This window comes from Lepisosteus oculatus, chromosome 9 (assembly GCF_040954835.1).
Source record: "Lepisosteus oculatus isolate fLepOcu1 chromosome 9, fLepOcu1.hap2, whole genome shotgun sequence".
NCBI classification, from domain to species: Eukaryota; Metazoa; Chordata; class Actinopteri; order Semionotiformes; family Lepisosteidae; genus Lepisosteus; species Lepisosteus oculatus.
The window spans coordinates 27,746,536-27,766,166 of NC_090704.1; the positions used below are offsets into that span (position 1 = coordinate 27,746,536).

General features: G+C 39.1%; 1 protein-coding gene across 2 annotated transcripts in view; it reads left to right on the forward strand.

Moving 5' to 3' along the window:
* The window catches only part of bcar3 (BCAR3 adaptor protein, NSP family member), a 114,723-nt gene that overhangs the window by 15,731 nt on the left and 79,361 nt on the right, over positions 1-19,631 (forward strand). Inside the window, exon 3 of one of the 2 annotated variants that reach the window (XM_015356288.2) lies at positions 12,490-12,632. In XM_015356288.2, the coding sequence (XP_015211774.2) occupies positions 12,543-12,632 (90 nt within the window). In that variant the 5' untranslated portion in view covers positions 12,490-12,542. Of the gene's footprint in view, positions 1-12,489; positions 12,633-17,206; positions 17,224-19,631 lie in introns of those variants that run through there. The other variant, XM_069194324.1, reaches the window with a different exon arrangement.

The window sequence follows — 19,631 nt, forward strand, 5'->3', positions numbered from 1 at the left end:
AAGCAGTGAAGGTACCATGTGAATTAACTTATTACAGACAGGGGGCGCCAAAAAGTACATCCTATACGCTATCTAGCGTAAAACTATTGAAACCTCAGTTTAGCTGAAATCTTTATTGCTACTGGTACTTGATGGTGAGGGTGATGAAGCAAGCTCTGTGGTTTTCTAGTGATGCTTAAAGGCAAAGGAAGGCAATTTATTGACAATATGCAAACACAATAAAATAAAAATGTTCTGTCCAGTGACGTGGATACTTAAAATTGCTGCCTATCTTAGTTTGCATGTTAATTGGATTTAAACTGTCAGCTATTGAAGCAGTAGACACAAAAACTGGTCCCAAATTCTTTAGTGTGGGTAGTGAAAGTGACGTCAAAGTCTGGGCCCAGTATAGAAAAAACATGTTACTGTGCTTAAATAGGGGTGTTTTGATGAGAAAGAACATGGAGATGGGGCACAAGACTGCTTATTGGTATGTATTATACAGTAGGTAGTTGAATAGAATGAACTGTGTTACACGGGCTGCTTTTTTTTAAGGGAAGAATGAGACACTTTATCCCTTGTTTACGGGAGCTATGCAAAACCATTCACAGTGCTTTCAATAACTTCTCAAGAGGAGAAATGTTCCCTTATTTCATGGTAGGATGAAGGTGACTCGTGCTCTGGATAACAATCGTGGAGTGTCAGTGTAAGGGAATGAATGCTGCACCTGCTGTCTCTCTGCAGCACGTCTAGGCTCTGTCATCTGTCATTGGGGAGCTTTGATGTTGGCTACCGAGGTATTCTATTATGACCTGCAAAGTGGCATTCAGAGTGATACAGGTAGGATGTTACAGACAGACTAAATAGGAGTCTGTGTTTTTATTATTCATTGTTCTCTTGGCAGAACACCATTGTTTTTCTTCTGCTACCCCCTACTTCTTTTCACAGTTGCTGTTTATTAAGAATTACTCTTACGCCAACAGGAGGTGAGGAGGACCTTGTCAGACCTTCATTTAAATGTCCTGTCTGTGGCTTATTCACACTGCAAGGTCACTGCTGCCCACAAGTGCATGGAGGAGTGCTTTTGCCTTGAGGTTCACACATTCATGTCCTTATGCCCCAGCAAGCCAAGGGTACCCAGCCTTACTGAAGCCTACACAACAGTCGTGATGCCTTCTGCTTGCAGCTGGCAAACGACAGACTAGATAAGACAGGAAGGCCCAATCTGCCTTCAGAAACAATACCTTTATTGGTTGCGCTATTCAGGAACTGTATCTGGATCCATTCATTTTTGATCACAAATAAAAAGCATGGTTTTCATGTCCACTGAGGACAACTGTAAACTTTGAATGAAAAAGGACGTTTTTACATGGGGCAGATAGACATTTGTGGTGTTTCAGAAGCCCATAATTGAAAAGATGGATTCGCATATTTGACATGTGGCATAAGCTGAAGGATATGTAGAGAGAGTAACAGTGAGAATAACAGGCTCCTGTGATTATAAATGCATGGCACTGAATACCTATGCAATCTACATATTTAATTTTTTTTAATTAGATTTTCCTGATGTTTATGTGAGGTATTATGCACTTAATTACACAGTAAGTTTTAAAAAAATGTGCATCAGTTTGTAATTGCACAAAATTGGTCATAAAGGAAGAGTCTGAATACTTTTGCAAAGCATTGTACTAAGGTTACCATTAGTCAGCTGCAACCTTAAATCTAATGCTTGTTTCAGACTGAACAATAAGAATTGTTGTCGCTCATAAGATAGGTGGGGATACACCCAGAAAAGTGGTGTTTAATGAGGCAGTTTAAGGCAGTTTCCTGAATGCTTTTAATCTCTTTGTGCATCTGTCTTGTAATTTGATTGTTTACCTAGCGACCTCCACTCTGGTCACCTCAAAAATGTTCTCTTATGAATGGATAATACTATTGTTTCTCAGAAGTTCAGCTCTATCTACAGCACTTATTTGTTAAAAATTGAAGTGCAAAAATCAATCTGTCGGTTGATAGTATTTAAACTCTTACACATCTAGTTTCCATATATTCCTAGTTATTTAAATGGTCAAACCACTGAACAGTTCAAACTGCTGCCCAGACATTGCTTTTCAACAGCAAGCCTTTAATGTGTATGATTATGATTGTGATTATTTGATTATTTTTGTGGTTATGAGTCAGCCTAGTTAAAGCTTATGATTTAAAGCTGAAGCTCAAAAGCTCAAAATCATGCACACATTTGGAAATTCCATCACATTCTGTTTTCGTGACACACATAACCAAAACATTAAGGTTTTTGTTTCTTAACCTTAAGGAAAACAAGCTCAACAGAAGTATAGGAGAAAAAACTGTGCAATCATATTTGTAAAAGAAAACAGGAAAACACAGCCGTTAACTCAAACTGCGTGGTGCACTGAATGATAGTGCCGTGTGTTTTGTTAATGCTTTCCTTTTACATTGAACGACCAAACTCTGAAGAAGCTGATCTTAGTTTTTTCAGCCTGTTAGTTTTTATGGGCTTCAGATGAGAGCCTTGTAGCTCAAATCTTTTGCAACCTGAACTTGGCATTTGACAATTTAATTTAATTGCCACAGTTAACGTAATAATCCCCTAGAGGAGTTTTCCACAGACATCAGAAGATACTGCAGTAAGATGGTAGCCAATGATCCTGTTGTGACATTAAAGGTATAAATCCTATCATCACTCGGCAGAGAACAGTCACTCACGCTGCCATTAAACCACAAGAGAAAGACATTATTACATATTGCAGCATTTTACCTAGGACTGGCATTTTGTATGATAGTTAAATTCTACTAGCTGAGAGAATAACAAATGATACAGAAGGAAGAAATGCGTGTTTCACAGGGTTAAAATCTCTTGTATCCACACTGCAAAGCAAACCAGACATTTTATCTTTTGAATGTGCTTTCTTATGTTCTTTTAGATTGCACTTAGGAGAAGTAGTTTCCAGATTTTAATGGAAAAGTGTTCTCAAGGGGGAAATACTGATAGTCCTGTTATTGCTTTGTATACGGGCACTGAAGGTACGGATATTTCACTAGTACATGGAACATGGCTCTTGCATGGTTTTGTTCACCTTCTGTACATGGCCTTTTCTAAAATCTCAAGATCTCATCATTGTACTGTAAAATGTCATTTATTTTTGGGATTGAGAGAAATTCAATGCATTTTTGGAAATCATTGAGTGCAACCCCAAATTTGAATTTTTACCTTGATATTTCTTCAAATGTTAATACGAGTCTTTCCATTTCCTCTTCTCTTCCATGTTTATTCAACCCCTTTGCTATAGCAATTCTAAATAAGAATAGTTTGAAAGGTCACAAAATTATTGTAATAGATTCTAGCTATTTAACAAAGTGATTTTTACCTTAACTTCAGCTATCAAGCCATGTGCTTGAGACTGATAGCCTGACTTTCTCTTTGAGAAACACATGGAGGATATTTTCAGATCAAGTGTCACCTAGCATCCATTCTCTTGCTTCAAATTCTTAAAATGTATAAAATACAAAGTATAACTAAAAATAAATGGGAGATAAAACTGAGATCAAAAATACAAGGACAACAGCATAGTCTGATAAAACGAAATGATGGCACAGCATGAAGGTTATGTAAACGATTATACAGACCAGAGTACATTTTTATAATCTTAAGTCAAATTTAAAAGCAAGACAGTAATTTTCTCTCAAAATTAAAAGATGTAGGAAAACTACAAGGCTACAATATTATATTTTGTTTGTCCCTCTATAAAGGCAGTGTACTTCTCCTGTCTCCACTGCAAATTTACCACACATATGAAGAAGATACGTACCGACTGTTTAGCACACTGGAGATAACCTACTTACTTCTTACAAGTGGATGGACAGGGAGATGTTTTGTAATTTAGATTAGGAGCCTCTACTGAATCTGACCGATACATGAATGGTAAATTGCATTAGCTTTCCTCAGTACAGCAGAGAGTTTAAAGAGGAGCAACCAGGTTAGTTCCTGGCCTCAGAGGAATGTAGTACACAGGAGAACTAATGGAATATCAAGTGGAGAAAAATGAAAGGAGGTTTTGATTTACGTTTTGGGAAATACTCAAAGGTGTTAATAAATTCAAGCCGAGGAAATACTTCAAGCTACAGTAGGTACAGAAATGTGAAAAGGGTTAAAAATTACATTTAAGACTGAAAATAGGTGACATTCAGGGACCCTGCAAGAAGTAGCTGGATAGGATTTTGAGAGTAACTGGATAGTAACAATCAAAGAAGCGAGGCAGAATGAGTATCCAACCACCTCTCCATTTCACCCCTTTAAATTGTTAATGTCTTATTGACTGTAGGCTCAGGATATTTAAGTTGGGTGACTGGCACTATGGACTAAAGGACAATTATTCATTTGTGTCAATAAAATTATAAATTTCTTCCCCATTTAGAGGATTATAAATCAACATACCTAAAATATTTCTTTTATATGATATTCCTTACAAAGGATACATTCCTCAAAGTACACAGTGTATCCAGCTAGGCTCATAAATACTGGTGGTAGTGTTGCAAGTAGTCTAAATCATCCAGCCATATTCCAAGCCACTTCATCAAATTCAGGATTGAAGGGCAGCCAGAGCACATTTCAGCGAGTAAATGGGTATAAGATGGGGTGTACGTGCTGTAGAGTCCCAGTCCATCATAGGGCACACGCAGACACAAACACAGACATGCACACCTCACACCACGGCCAACTAACCAACCAGTATGTCACTGACTTGTGGGAGGAAACCAGAGTACCTGGGGAAAAACCATGCGAAAACAGGGAGAACATACAAACTCCATGCAGATATCACCCTGGGTTAAGAATTGAACCTGGAGTTCCAGCTCTGTGAGGCAGCTAAACGCTGTGCCACCATGCCACCTTGTAGTCTAATTATAGACTAATAATCAATTGTCCAATTGTAATCAAATAAATCAAAAACATTTCGAACACACTGGGGCCTCTTCTCCTGCTTTTTGCCTTCACATACACTGACCTGCGTTTTTTGCACTTTCCTTTATTCTTCTTGTTTGTGACTGTATGATTAGGAGTTGCATGGCTCTAGGAAACAACATATTAGAGATCAAATAGAACTGACATAAAGTTACAGGAGCTCTACATGGGTTGTTGTGTGTAGACTTCCCTCTGTGTGTGGCATGATGTGGCTGTAGGTCTATTGTAGGAAGACCAAAGACTCCCAGCTCTCAAGTATGAAAGGTATTAGGTTCAAGGGAGGTCTCTTACTGCATATATAAAACCTAATTTTAAATGGCATGGCTCATTATGCTTGAGTTTGGGCTGGCAGGAACACTGGATGTCACAAGAAGGCGGTTTTCACACACTTCATTAAGAGAGCAAACAGGCAACAGCAGCACGGAAGCGCAGATCTCTGAAGGCCAGCACTTCATAAAATAGGAAGATTACTAAACAGAAACAGCTGGGGTTGGGGGGGGGGGAGGTTAAAAATGCCTTATTTTTTGCTTCCGTACTGTGTGGGCATGGCATGGTTTTTCAGCTTGGGAAAGCAATTTAGGAATTTTGTTGTAGCTGATATGTATTTCTGTGGCATCACAGCAGGTCCATTTCTGAAAATTTAAATGGTTTACTGCCAGAAAGGGACAAAGCTTTTTTTTGCCTTCCCTTGCATTCTTTGTGGCTGCTGTTACCAAGGCTTGGATGTTTAGAAGTTAGAACCACATCTTACAAGCAGGAAGCAGCGTGTTGCACTGACCCAAACAGGATACCATTAAGGAGGGTAGGATTTAGTTTCCTTTGTGTGGGCGAGTTTTATCTCTGCTACAAAGAGGTTTATCTGTCAATGAAGTACAGCGGCCAAAAGCCGGTAGTATGGGTAATACAAATCCACACTTTAATGAGGGGCTGTACTTCAGTAAGTAACAGCATTCTGGCAGGTACAATACATGCTCATGTAAGTACAGATGAGGACTTGTTATCCTCAAGTCAAACAGAATCAGCCAGGTCCTGGTGTCTGTCTGCAATGATGAAAGCACAGCCTGGTCCTGAAATTAAGGTTCAGATTTTGCTAGGGGCTGGGGTTGCCAGCACTGATCTAGGAAGGTCGGAATCCACAATCTTTTATATTACAGGACGCTCTTAAATCAGCAGTTTCCAAAGTTTTGGAATAGATATATGTTTTTGGTTAAGACAGGAAAACAAGTTCTCTGTGATGTTAAGAGACGCCCGCTTGGTCCTCTTGGTCCAGAAGATTATAAAGTGTTCAGGCTGATTTTTGATCAATTAATTCACTGGCCTATATCAAAACTGGATGATTTGAAACTTACTGATTTCTAAAACATACTGGATGTTGTCTTTTCAGGCCACTAGCTTAGAGGCGCTAGGGATACAACAGGGCTTATTTCTCCAACAGCCCTGTTTCTGACACATTATCAGAAGACTTCTCGTTCCTGGTAGGTTTTAACCAGGGAACTCTGAGGGTATCCCGGGAATCACAAAATCACAGGACAGGAACCCAGCCCATCACTCGGCTCCCACAAACACATAATGATCAAGATTAATGTTCAAACACTAGTTAACTTTGGCAGCAGGTTTTCTGAGAGAACCCGAGCACTGGGAAATACCCATGCAAACAGATGGACAACATGTGAAGTCCACAGAGAAGGTGTTCCAGTCCAGAATGAAACCTGGGGCCCAAGAGTTGTGAGGCAGCAGTGCAACCCACCAACCCAATGTTACGCACCAGAACATTTCTATAAATGATTGATTATGATTTCTAGCTACTTATTATAACTTAAAATATTTAATGAATAATAACTGAAAACAATTAAAAATGATTAATTAGATCTATCACAATCAAATTAAATTATCCTAAGTAAGTAAAAGTTCAGTTTAAGAAACGAATGGGCACAGTGTACTCAGGATCTGTGAGAGGCAAAACTATTACAGATCAAAATCAAACATGAAAGACAGCACAAGTCATCCAGTTACAGTGTTTAGAAGATGTTTCCTTCATAATCCAAGAAGTATTTATGTATTTATGATCTGAACATTCTTACTGTAGATGTTTTAGAAGTTATCTCAGTCTGACTGATGAGTAATCTTTGCGATTAAGTTGTTAAAAACTCTCAGTCAAGCCTATGAGCAATTTCCCTCTTGATTATTTTTTCCCTCAATGTGAGACTTTGTGACTAATGTAGTCATTGGTGTGAAGGGTATTTAAAGAAGAATTTATATTATTGATATTTACTGAGGTAAATTACTTAAACTACTGTGATACTGTGAAAGCAATTTTAAACATTACTAACAATTTATATATTTAGTATTTAGGTTGCTAACCAAGTAATATCACCATAGATAAAATGACAATTAGGTCAACTGTTGACAAAGTTAATTATTATACATACAGTATGTAGTACTGTATATATAGGAACAAGTAAACTTTTATTTCATGCTGAAAAGAGAAGAAAATTAACACAACATTTTGGCTGTGAAGAAGGCTCAACAGTTGAAATGTTGTTTCTTTTCTTCTCTATTCAGCATGAAATAAACCTTTACTTGTTCCTTTGCAGCCGACACATGCTGATGCACCTACCTGTTTGATCTCCTATCGTATATATAGTCTGTTTTACTGGTTTTACTGATTAGGTGCTTTGTGTCCAGATAGAACCTTAATGTCTTCAGTTTCCTCTTTTACCACAGCACTGTAATTGATTTGTCCACTACTAGTATCTGAACCCACAAACTGCATGAGAAACCTATTCATTCAGATGTTGATCAGAAAAGGAGGACACATGACAATATGGCTCCGTTGTTAGCAGGAAGTTAAAAAATATTCTTTAACTTACATGGAACTGTCAAAGCATATGAGGGTCCAGATTATATTTAACCAAAAAGATCAGCAAATCTCATTCTTCTGCTATTTAAAATATAAGCATGAACCTGTATTGGCTTGTGCAATGATCTTGTAAGGCATGATTCGCAAGTGTTTGTCTCCATATCAGAACAAACATCCAGCTATCAACAGAAAACAAATTGGCTGTGTTATTTCTTTAAGAAATAAGCCATCATTTTGGGGGTGCTAAAAGAAAAAAGAATAGTAATACCTGTAACGGCAAATATGAAAATATAAAGAAATAAAAAACGTTTTTCCTGAACAGCATACTTAATAAACCAAACACTGTACATAACCAGGAGACAAGGAGAGGAGTTTAAACTACCTTTAATCAGGAGATTTAGCCTTGAATGTAATCTGTTTATTGCTCTTTGAGTCAGACATGTTCTACATTTGCTTAATAAACAGATGGCATTATGTTGTGACTAGTGTAATGTTGCAGGCGATATGAAAAGCTTTCAAAAGTAGACTTTAAATGCAATCTGTGTTGTTTCAACAATGTATGAAGTGTGTGTACAAGTGTTTAAAATGGAGTAAAGGAAAGGATTTTTTTATCTTAAATCTTAAAAATACTAGCTTGAATTTTGGCATCACAGTGTTATTTCTAGTTGGTAAAAATGAGAAGAATGTCCACGTAAACCTGTCTTTATACAGAGAGAAAAAGAATAAGAATAAGTTACAAATGAGAAGAGTTGATGCCATCCTCCTGTTTGCTAATACTCTTAATGTTGTATCACCTGAATGATTGATTATTTTACTAACTACTGTCAAAAAGAGCAGTGGTCCTAGCACAGACCCATGTAGCACTGTATATCACACCAAAGCCATTGCTGAGTGCTGCACTGCAGAAAGTAACATAAATCATTTAAGGTTTATTGCTGAGTTTAAAGAAAATCTTAAACCATTAAAATATATGTTATTAATTGAAAAGAAATTGTTTTTTGAAGATGAAGGGAATTTAAGAGTTTATTACACAGTTTTATAAGTTCTGCTCTTAGACTTGAGTTCAGTATTCTTTAAGGTTACATCAACACACCTGTAAATGATCTTAATTGAATTCAACTAGGAGAGAGCAGGACACGGGCCCTGTAGATCTTTACTGGACTGAATCCTGTGAAGGCAAATCAGTTGCCTTCAGAAGCACAGAGATGTCCTTTGACACAAAGCCTAAGAAAACCAGCTTTTGATGGATCTGAAGAAATCACAAAACTCTTGAATTATAGAATTCATTCTAAGATGCATTCAGTTTTTTGTTAATTTTTAAGTAAACAAATAAGCAATGTAAAATATGTAAATGTAAAATAGAGCAAAATATTTTAAATGTTTTGAGGGGCATTTTGTCTTTGTACAGTGTCCTCCCCCAGGCTGTAAAACATTGTGCAAATATTCTTGATTTTTTCAAATCTGTGCAAAAACCATTTACTGTAGGTGCTGATTTGTGGGCATTGTGTGATAGAGTCATTTTAAAGCCACAGCTGGAGACTCCTAAGATACAAATTCTTTGAGATGTTGGATTACTACTTTCTTAATGCTAGTGAGATTCTTAAATTACAGTGTTAAGATAGAATGTGAGGGAGTATATGAAGAACAAGATACAGCACAAGAAAAAACCCAATTTTGTGTTTTCTTCCTTCCTTTTCTTCACAAAAACTCTGTGGCTAAACATTTCCTCTGTGTTTTCATTTGTTTGGCATTAAGGCTTACCTTATTTCATGTATTAGAACTGTGTCTTTACTTGTTGAATCTTTAGTTACAGAAATGAGAAAGTCTCTCAGACTCATGTTTTGTTAAGAGAACATCATGTACCACCAACCTTATGGTTATACCTTAAGAGATACCATATACCTTATGAGATTTTGTAAATTCAAATGTGTGTGGTATAATTTCTGACACATTTATTTTTAGGTGGTACTGTTTCCTTCTGCATGCCCCTTAGTAAACATTAAGCAAATGTTACCCTGCCTTGCTTTCACACTGATGTCAATTACATCTTGTGTCAGCAATCGGCCTGGTGTTCTGCCTTCTACTTTCAAGTGGACGTCACCTGAAAAAAAGAAAAGCAAGGGGATGTGAAAAGAGGTGTCTCTTACATGAGTTTTTGTAGCCCTGTAGGAATGAAATTTGTATTTTGCTCTCCTGAGTGCAGTACTCTGGGAGCACTTTTCCAAACCACAAACACAGCTGGCCCTGCTGAGAGGAGATATCTGGGAGGGTTGGGAGGGGGGTTTATTGCCACCATGTTACCAGATTATTTTACAGCCCTGTGGAGTATTACACCTCTGGTGTCCCTTTTATGGGTCATTGTTTGGAAAGGCATTACGGGTTAACAGCTAGGGGGAACAGAAGCTTTCTGTAGGCACTTTGGCAGGTGTTAGCCTTAGTAAAACCTGAGAGACAGCTTAATGAGGCCCGGCTCGGGAATGAAAGCATGAAGTGTGGAAGAGTAACAGCACACAAACTTCTCACCCACATAGCCCAGCCTTATTGGATCACGTTAGTGAGCTGCACCTCTGACCCTGCAAACTGAACAGTGCCCGAACTAAATTTGGAAGGGCTTACTGTCTTCTTCAAAAGCCTCAGGGCGGTAGAAATGCTACAGTGAAATCATCACTGCACCAATTCTCTGTGAAGATGATGTGTGGTATCCAAAAATAAACTCTAATGTCATGCTTACCCTTTAAACCAGCAGTTTTCTGTAGTGTTGGCAATGGTGACATGCTTTAGGGTGTTGGAAAAATCTAGACAGCAGTGTCTCTCAAGTTTCATTGCAAGAAGGCATACTTGGAAGAACATAGAAAATTAATTAATTGAAGTCACTGTCTCACAGTGCAAGAGGTAACAGGCTGTAAGTTTGCAATAGAAGCTACAGATGAGAAAAATGAACAAAAACAGACATTTTATCCTATCGCACAGATTTAATTAAATGATTTATTGATACAAACTATACAATAGGTATTAGTTTCTTATCAGCTTTTTCCTACATTCAGCCTTTTTAATTTGACCCGGAATCTGAGTTCCGAGCCTAAACTCTTATCAGTGCTCTTCCTAGTGAGCGGGAACAGGAGGGAATTGAGTGGAAGCAGGTGGATTGCTGTGAAGGGCCCTTTCCAGGGAATGCATAGCCTATGAGGATGTGAGAGCCAAGTTCTGTCTGTCAATATTCCTTTTGTTTTCTTTATTGCTCTTATAATACAACACACCAAAACAAACCCTCCAGGTCTTCTGATTAATTGGTCAGGGGTTCCGAAAGCATCAATTAAAATAATTTAAAAGAAAAAAAATATTTTTGTAAGTTTTCCTTTGTTGGTCTTCCAGTACAAATTAGAACAGTAGGTGTCTATTTTAAATCGGTGAAGATTAAAAGACAAACGTCAACATGTCAAGACATATGTATGTGACAGCTTCAGAATTTATTGTAACTATGAAACAGAGTGTTCTGTGACGGCTTAATGATTTGTATGTCACGGTGTAAAACTGTATCCATGCTATAAATTATTCTTTAGCAGGACTGGAACACGTTTACACTTTATAATCTACAATTATAGGCTGGCACAGGATGTTAAATTTCCTTGACAATTCTCTGAACCTGAAAGTACATTCTGTCTGACTCAAGTACTGTTAATGTTGATATTGGTGGTAACTTACCATGTCCTCTAAGTCCTGCTGTACTCTCAGAAATAATGTACAGCATTTCTAATAACAATTTAATGTACTCACGCGCATCTGAAAGCAAAACAGCATAAAAATACCACCACGCTTTGCAAAGATAAATCTCATTATTCATTCTTTTAGCCACTGTAACTCTCAATTTGTTGGCTTCTTCTGGAGAAGTGTTAAGGCTCTTACTGAAAACACTATGAGCTCGCTGGCCACCAGACAAGTTAAAGGAGTTGCTGGGTCAGTTTGGTTCAGAAAGCTAGAGATACATTTTGCCACCTGTCTGGGTTTTGACCCCTGGGTATTTTGGGCAGATTTGCCAAAATACGGTAGAACCAATTTTGTGAGAGACACAAAACAAAGTGGAAATAATAACTTTCCCACAAGGACTGAAAACTTTCTGGGTGGGTAGGTGAAACACCCCTCAAAAATATCTTAATCCAATGCTAATTGTAGTACCAGACTCAGCTAATGCTATAACAAAAGGCTTCACCTGGCTAAACCAATTTGTAGCTTCATTTTATTTCTGTTTGATTTATCATTAGTTGTCAGTATGTTTAATACAAAATAACATTATGACACTTTTAAGGTATTTTGAAATCGCAGTGGTTTCAGTCGTTCAGTTGAAATGTGTTCTAAATGAGCAAAGAAATATGAAATGGATGAAGTACTCAATAGTTTGGCTGAAACTCGCCTGGCTGAAGAATTGACAGTTGTTGGTTGGAGATCAGCGCTGTCACATCCTGCCTCACTTATGAGGGTATGAGCCAGGGAGAAAATGTTGTACTGGTGATTCTGGGTCAGAGGGAGGGGTGCTAAAAAATATTTTCTACCAAAGAAAAAAAAACTAAAATGAGCTTAAGTGATAACCTTACTGATGTTACATTTTTTAGATGTTCACCAATAAAACTTGCAGCCTGAGTGGATTACCAGCGGTGCCATCTTGTTTCTGCAGGTGACGCTGAAGGAGTGAAAGAACGGTACAGGGAGAAAGCAGTGACCCACGTCATGAAACACCTGCCAATCTCCAGATGGCTGAAGCAGCTGGGCCTGGCTGAATACTGCAAGTTGTTTGAAGACGAGTACGATGGCGTGGAGGTATGACTCGCACCAGGCTGAGTTACAGACACAGAAAGGTCTGGGCCTGAGCACACATAAAACCAGGAAGAAAATTTTAAAAACTCTGTTTTTTTATTCTAAAGCTAAAAGAATCCTTCTTCATTCATGCCCAAAGTAGTTTTTAGGATCTCTGCTGATGACTGAAATAAAAATTTGATCTTTGTCAGAAACATGATTTTCTCAAATAATGGGAAGAAGCAGATAATGTTGTCTAGAAAAAAAAAACAGAAAAAACTTGATCAGATCCTAAAATTAAATTAAAAAGTTTGAGGATAGAAGAACAGCTGGCAACAGCCCCCGTTTCAAACTGGATATCAAGGGAAAATGATCACTAGGATTTAAGCATGTTACTCTGAATACTGTCAAATTGCCTGGAACAGCAATTCCAGAGAATTCAAAAGCTATTCGATCTGATCCCATGGTTACATTTACAATTATTCATGTTTAGATGGTCTGGAGCATTACTTTTATGGTGGCGTAATTTTAAATTTTATGAGGCACAATTCGTTTTAAATTCCCAGGAACCTTGGCTCCTCTCTGCACAACATCTCCCCTCCCTTCCACCTTCTCCAACTGTCTGTATCAGAATTAATGGCCAAATTAACTGAGGTTCTCAAGACAAGGGGCTAATGAAACATTTACCTTGCCCTTGTCCAAAGGGCCTCAAAGCCCAACACATTTTCTGTAAGTTTGTTGCACTTTCCAAAAAGCCATCCCAAAGTTTCTCTGAGTGATAATATGGGTGTAAGTTGAGCTGGTAAGTTATTCTCATCATTGCAATGAAATTATTTAGATGATGCTTTTATCTGACTTCTGTTGAAAATAATAAATTAACAGTTAAAAAACAACAGTGCCTGAATAGATCATCCAGAGGGGGAATAAACCAAAAGAAAAGAGTCACAGTAGTAACTCATTATAATAAAGTACGTGAAACAATTTCCTGTGCAGAAACACAGAGATGAATCACAGGTTGTTAAACTGGAGTTTTCCATAAGTGAAAAAGCACCACAATTCAAAGTACAGAAACAACAGAGGGATGAATCATAAAGCAGGTGTTCCTAGACCTCAAACCCTGTCCTAGAGGGCCACAGTCCTGCAGGTTTCCATTCAGCTCTTCACAGTCTGAAATGCAGCACGTTTAATGTTGAACTCTTAGAAGCTTCACTTCCAAAACAGAACATCAGTTAGCAAGCACCTTGCTGGTTATGAGAATTTTAGCTCTCACTGGGGGAAACCCAAATCCCCCCTCAAAACCTTTTGATCATTTTGGTGATATGAATTACACTTTTGACTCTTCAATATCACCATGTTGTAGTATTTTGATTTAGTGCTGCCTATCAACATATCCAAGCAGATGAAGAAGAGGGTGACAAAACTGTCACATTATGAGATTTTGCTAATAACCCACAACAGTAGTGGGGAGGTAAACAGCATTGCAAGCTGAAACAGGCACAAAACAATCATCTTTCCATTCTTTCACACATTAATGCAATCCTAAAATATTACAAATAGCAGGCGTTGATGGGATGCTAGGGTAAATGTGCCTTTGCAGGATGACTATTTCATGAAAATCATAGGTTTCTCTTTTATGGAGAACCACAGGTCTACTCAAAGTATGCTAAATAAATGTTGCAGCAGCTTTAAACCATTTAAAATTAGCACTGCTTCATTAATTCAACATAATATGATAATATGAGCTGTTTGGGATTCTTCTGCCAGTGTTTGTGATAAAGTTACTCTGGAATTCAATGAGATCTATATAACATATACTGTATAATTATTTATGCCTAAGCTTCATGAATTTGCTGTCATATGCCACATTGTTCTGGCTGCCAAGCTTGAATGACATATAAATACAAATATTTTGAATTATAAATACAAATTATATTTGAATTTATATATAAAGCAACATTTCTTGTTAACACCACTGCTGCTCTGGTCCTGACGAGCTCCAGGTCTTACAACATGGCTTCCCAATTCTGGTCCTGGTGGTCCTAGGGTTGGCTGGTTTTTATTCCACCACTTGTCAAAATAAACCCTTAATTGAACTCAGGTTGCAAAGACCTGTAGGAGGCACTCTTTTACAGAGCATCACCGATTTCTCACTAGCAATCATTTTTGAACATGTTCAGCTTTCCAGAGTATATGATGATGACTGTCTTCAGAACAAGGTGACACTATTCTAAGATGTAGGGTCCTGCATCTGATTATGGAGAATCAGCTCTAGGCTTTGACACTGCTTTCACTTGCTTTTCACTCTAGTTCATAGCGTATGTTATTGTAGCATGAGAAATATTTGTCTGTGGTCAACCACACAAAGCAAGAACCTTTGCTTCAGCATGCTGTTGCTCTAATAGCTCTGAAAGAACCCTGGGGTGGCAGTACCCTTGTTGACTTTAGTCTAATCACATACCAGTCTCAGACAAGACTACCCACCACGATTACCTCATGCATATCAGAGACGAAGCTCGCATGTGCCTGCTTGGTGAGGCTATTCCATTTCCAAGATCTGTACCTTGCCTGTTTTTACACGGAAGCCTTTGAAGCATGAATATGAAGGGCTGCAGCAAGATGTGGAATACAAAAAAAAGAACAATTTAGCATTTGTGAGTATGTTGCTGTAATGGGAGTCGGTCCAGGCTCCCGTGAAGAGTAGTTCAGTACCCTATGCAGATGGTATAATCCGGAAGTAAATGGAGAAGGACATCAGGGGAAGGTACAGTGGGATTAGGATGGGTTGACAGACAGGGGGCATGATGGTGATCTGGTGCTCTGTGGGCGTGGCAAAGGCAAACAATCCAGACAGTGCAAAATGGGAAACCGGGGCGTAGTCCAGAGTCCAGGAACTGCGGGATCCATCCTAGACAGACAAAGTTAAGATCCGGAACAGGATCCAGAACAGGAACAAGGAGTTAAAACAGAATAATGAGGCCAAGCGCTCTGAGCCCTGGACAGTCAGGACACCAGGAATAAGGCCTGCCTTCGGGCTACCTGCGAGCCCGGGGAATAGGCAAGCCTTGTGGCATTCGTCTTCCAATGCTGAGCCAGGAATGGCGAGAGCGCCAGGCTCAAATAATGAGACAAAACAGGGGGCAGGTGCACATAATCAACTAAAATCCGAAAAGATCGGAGCGCCCTTTAGAGGAGGGATGACGATCGTGACAGTTGCAATATTAAAAAAGGAATTGTTCTGCTTAAGACAAAACTATATTCTGTACTTGCATTAGTAAAATCTGTCCGAAACACTCAAGGAGAAGGTGTAAGAGATTCCTGGCTAATTTGTAGGTTCTTGGTGCATTTTAATCTCTGAGGAATGTGCTGCTGTAACATGAACTGCATTACCAGATCAATGAGGGAAATATGAAAACGCCACCTGTCTCCCTCCTGACTCCTGCTTTCTCCTCTTGCAATCACTTTGCACCAGGTGCACTTATTGGAAGATCCCAATAACAGAACCTTACTTGTTACCCTAAGTGATAAGCAGTGACTCTCAACGGGTGTCCACAGCCTTGATTGGTTAACTTTTAAACATATTCCTCATCTTTGAAAATCACTGCATCACCCTATCTGTGTCCATTTCTGTAATGTTTATCAAAAAAAAGGACAGTTTTGCTGCAGTGTGCCTGGGTTAAAACCTCTTGTCTTGTTGTTTTCTATAATGCAAATGACTAAATTCTAAACTTTATTAAAGACACTCCCAGCCTACTTTGCATGCTAATCAACTCAGCAGTAGCACGAAGCACATGGACTTGCTTGCCAGTTACTGCACATCACATTAATGGAATTATAAAATTAGGTATAATAGAAATAGAAATTTGTGTGGAGGGTTAGATCCTAATCTCACACACTTCCACTCACCTATGTATTGTGTAAAAGTCTCTGACCCAGGACTTCATTTTCCTGTATCTCTCATTCCCTCCCCCCCCCCCTCCGCTCTGCCTACACCCTGCCCTTGCAGAAAACTCCCTAGCTCAATCCATCAATGGTGAGGGGGAGGGGGGAGTTGGGCAGCCTGTCCATCTTTGGATAGACTGACATTCCCTTAGTACGGCAAGTCACGCCAAATACTTTATAAATATTTGTCTCTCTCTCGCACTTTCATTAGGATCTAACCAAACCACTGGTCTACAATTTGTTCTAGTTCCTCTTTTATGTTGTCTACCATAACATGCCTCTATGTTCATGGATAAAACAAAATAGTCTGTGCTGTTAAGCAAAGTGTGGATTCTTTTTAAATGTCTAGAAGTCTGTAGTGCATGGTACCAGGGCAGTGTTGTAGCACTATTCTCATCTTAATAGTTACTATTGGTTTCTGAGAATATTTAATTAAAGTCTAGCTACACATCCATTAATTAATGAAAATGTTTGTGAGCCAAGAGGTGGACAATAGTCTCCCTTTGACAAGGTGGGATTGTGCCATGAATCAGTGTTAATGGTTATCTTTATGCCCCACAGCTGCTTCTCATAATGAAACCTAAGCCTGTCATCTTGCCATAGAAAATGGATAAAAATGAAGAGCCTATGAGCATGAGTACTCTATCACAGTCTGCTTCTGGCACCAGACACAAAAGTAGGTCACAACTCACAAAGGGTTTATTGTGCGGTAAGGTGCACATTAGAGAAATGTTGAGTGTTAGAGCTGTGAAATGTGGTTTCTGGGTGGCTTAGCCAGTAAGGCACTTGCTTGAATTATAGGCATTGCTAGTTTGAACCTGGGTCATGTCACTGAAGCTCAGCAGGTGTGAGCCTGGTCAGTACCTGAATGGGAGACCTCCTGGGAAAAACTAAGGTTGCTGCTGGAAGAGGTGTTAGTCGGGACAGCAGGTGGTGCTCACCCTGCGGTCCATGTGGGTCGTAATACCCCAGTATAGTGACGGGGACACTATACTGTAAACAGGTGCTGTTCTTCGGATTTGACATAAAACCGAGGTCCTGACTCTCTATGGTCATTAAAAATCCCAGGGTGTTTCTCGAAAAGAGTAGGGGTGTAACCCCCAGCGTCCTGGCCAAATTTCCCATTGGCCCTTACCAATCATGACCTCTTAATAATCCTCATCTATGAATTGGCTTCATTACTATGTTCTCCTCCCCACTGATAGCTGATGTGTGGTGAGCGTTCTGGCGCACTATGGCACATTGGTGGTGGTGGAGGGGAGTCCCTATTACCTGTAAAGTGCTTTGAGTGGAGTGTCCAGAAAAGCACTATATAAGTGTAAGCAATTATTAATTATTATTACTAACTGACTAGTGACCAGAACTGCTCAGGACACAATTGTCAGGGCTCTGCCAGGGTAGGGCTGGTGTTAGCTGTCCAGGGTCTTCTCAGTTCTTGACACAATTGAGATACCTGTGACATGCTGGGCACCAGTGGGTGTGCAGTGATGTCGCTGAGTGATATGCCATTTCTCCAATTGGCACCAACTCTCCTGTCAGGTGCTGTGATCCATGCAGCATGACAGGTGCTAAATGGCTCTGGTGGGCATGTCAGAGTCACAAATCTATTTTGTTCACCATGTGGGGATACAGGGGTCATTGCTGGAACATTGAGTTGTGAAATTCTCGTATTGGGGATTTCAAATTGGGAATTAGGGCACAGAGCACTGGTTACAGGAGCACTGACTGCCAGAAGATGGATCACAGTAACATTGATCAAATCTGATCATGGCTATATTGCTTAAGTAATATAGGCCCAAATTGGTTTACATTTTTAATTCAAATTCCAACTGCACATTACAGATCCAGTATTTGATGTTTTCATTTAATTCAAATAGAAGCAAGAGGACTGGAAAGCTGGTAAAAGTTGTCTTCATGAATCTGGAATGCAAATTTTAATGATTGGTGGATAGGTCAGAATTTTATTTTGTAAGCGCCCATGATCTGCTTTGGGCTTTGTAGTGTGTGATTACAAATCAATAAAGTAGTAAAGCTTTATTCTTACAAGTTTCTTCTTTGGTGGAATCATACACTATAATTCCAATCTGGGCAGTTCTTTTGATCATGAACCTTTTTTAGTGCAAAAATGTGTGACCAGAACTCCAGCCTGTTACTTTCCCTGTGACAGGTTATTTTGTGTCAGTGTTCCTACACCCATCTCAATCAGCCTGCCCCGAGGGACTCTGCACTTAGAAGATAAAAGGGCAGCTATTCTGGGGCAAATAAGTGCTATTCCATATGATTTTATAAGAAAATAACAAAAATACAGATATGTTTTATTAACACCTTGTAAGGTTGGGAGTTGTCAATAACAGAACTCTTTCTTATCTCTCTCCTTGCCTTGCTGAAGACCTCAGGAGATGGAGGAATTGTGCTTGTTTACACCTGGCTGCCTGTCTGCAGCTACTGATCAGTATCAACAACATAATCGAGGGTTTATAATGGCATTATAATAGCTCCTGCAGGGTCACACCCTCGACCTCAAGGGTAGTTTAGGGACATCTCTGAAGGATTTGTTTTTGGCTCCTACATGTGTTCCTGGAAGCAGATACAACAGAGTCAGGAATGTGTTGCTCTGATAACATTTTCTTAATCCGGGCGTGCTAGGTTCCAGCCACAGAGGACTGTGATGTCTGCAGATTTTTATTCCACCTGAGCTCTTAACTACCTAATTTCACTGATTATTGGTTTATCTGGGTCAATTACCACTAACCTTTCCTGGTCTGTATGGTTTCTTAGGATTATAAATTAAAGAGACCTAAAATACCTGCTGGACTGTGTCCCTCTAGGGCCAGGAGTGTGCTCCCCTGTTCTAGACTGTCATTTGAAACTCCAGGAATCTGGATAAGGATATCCCTTTCAAGCCTGTCTTACTGACGTAATCAGCAGGGATTGTATATACTATATTCTGTGAAGACTGCTTTGGAAGTGCGCAACATAAACTGATAAACATAAACATACAGTGCACTGTACATGGATTTTCAAGTTAACCAGAAGCCACAGCTAGAGATTTTTTAAAAATCTTTATCAAAGAACTCCTGAGAG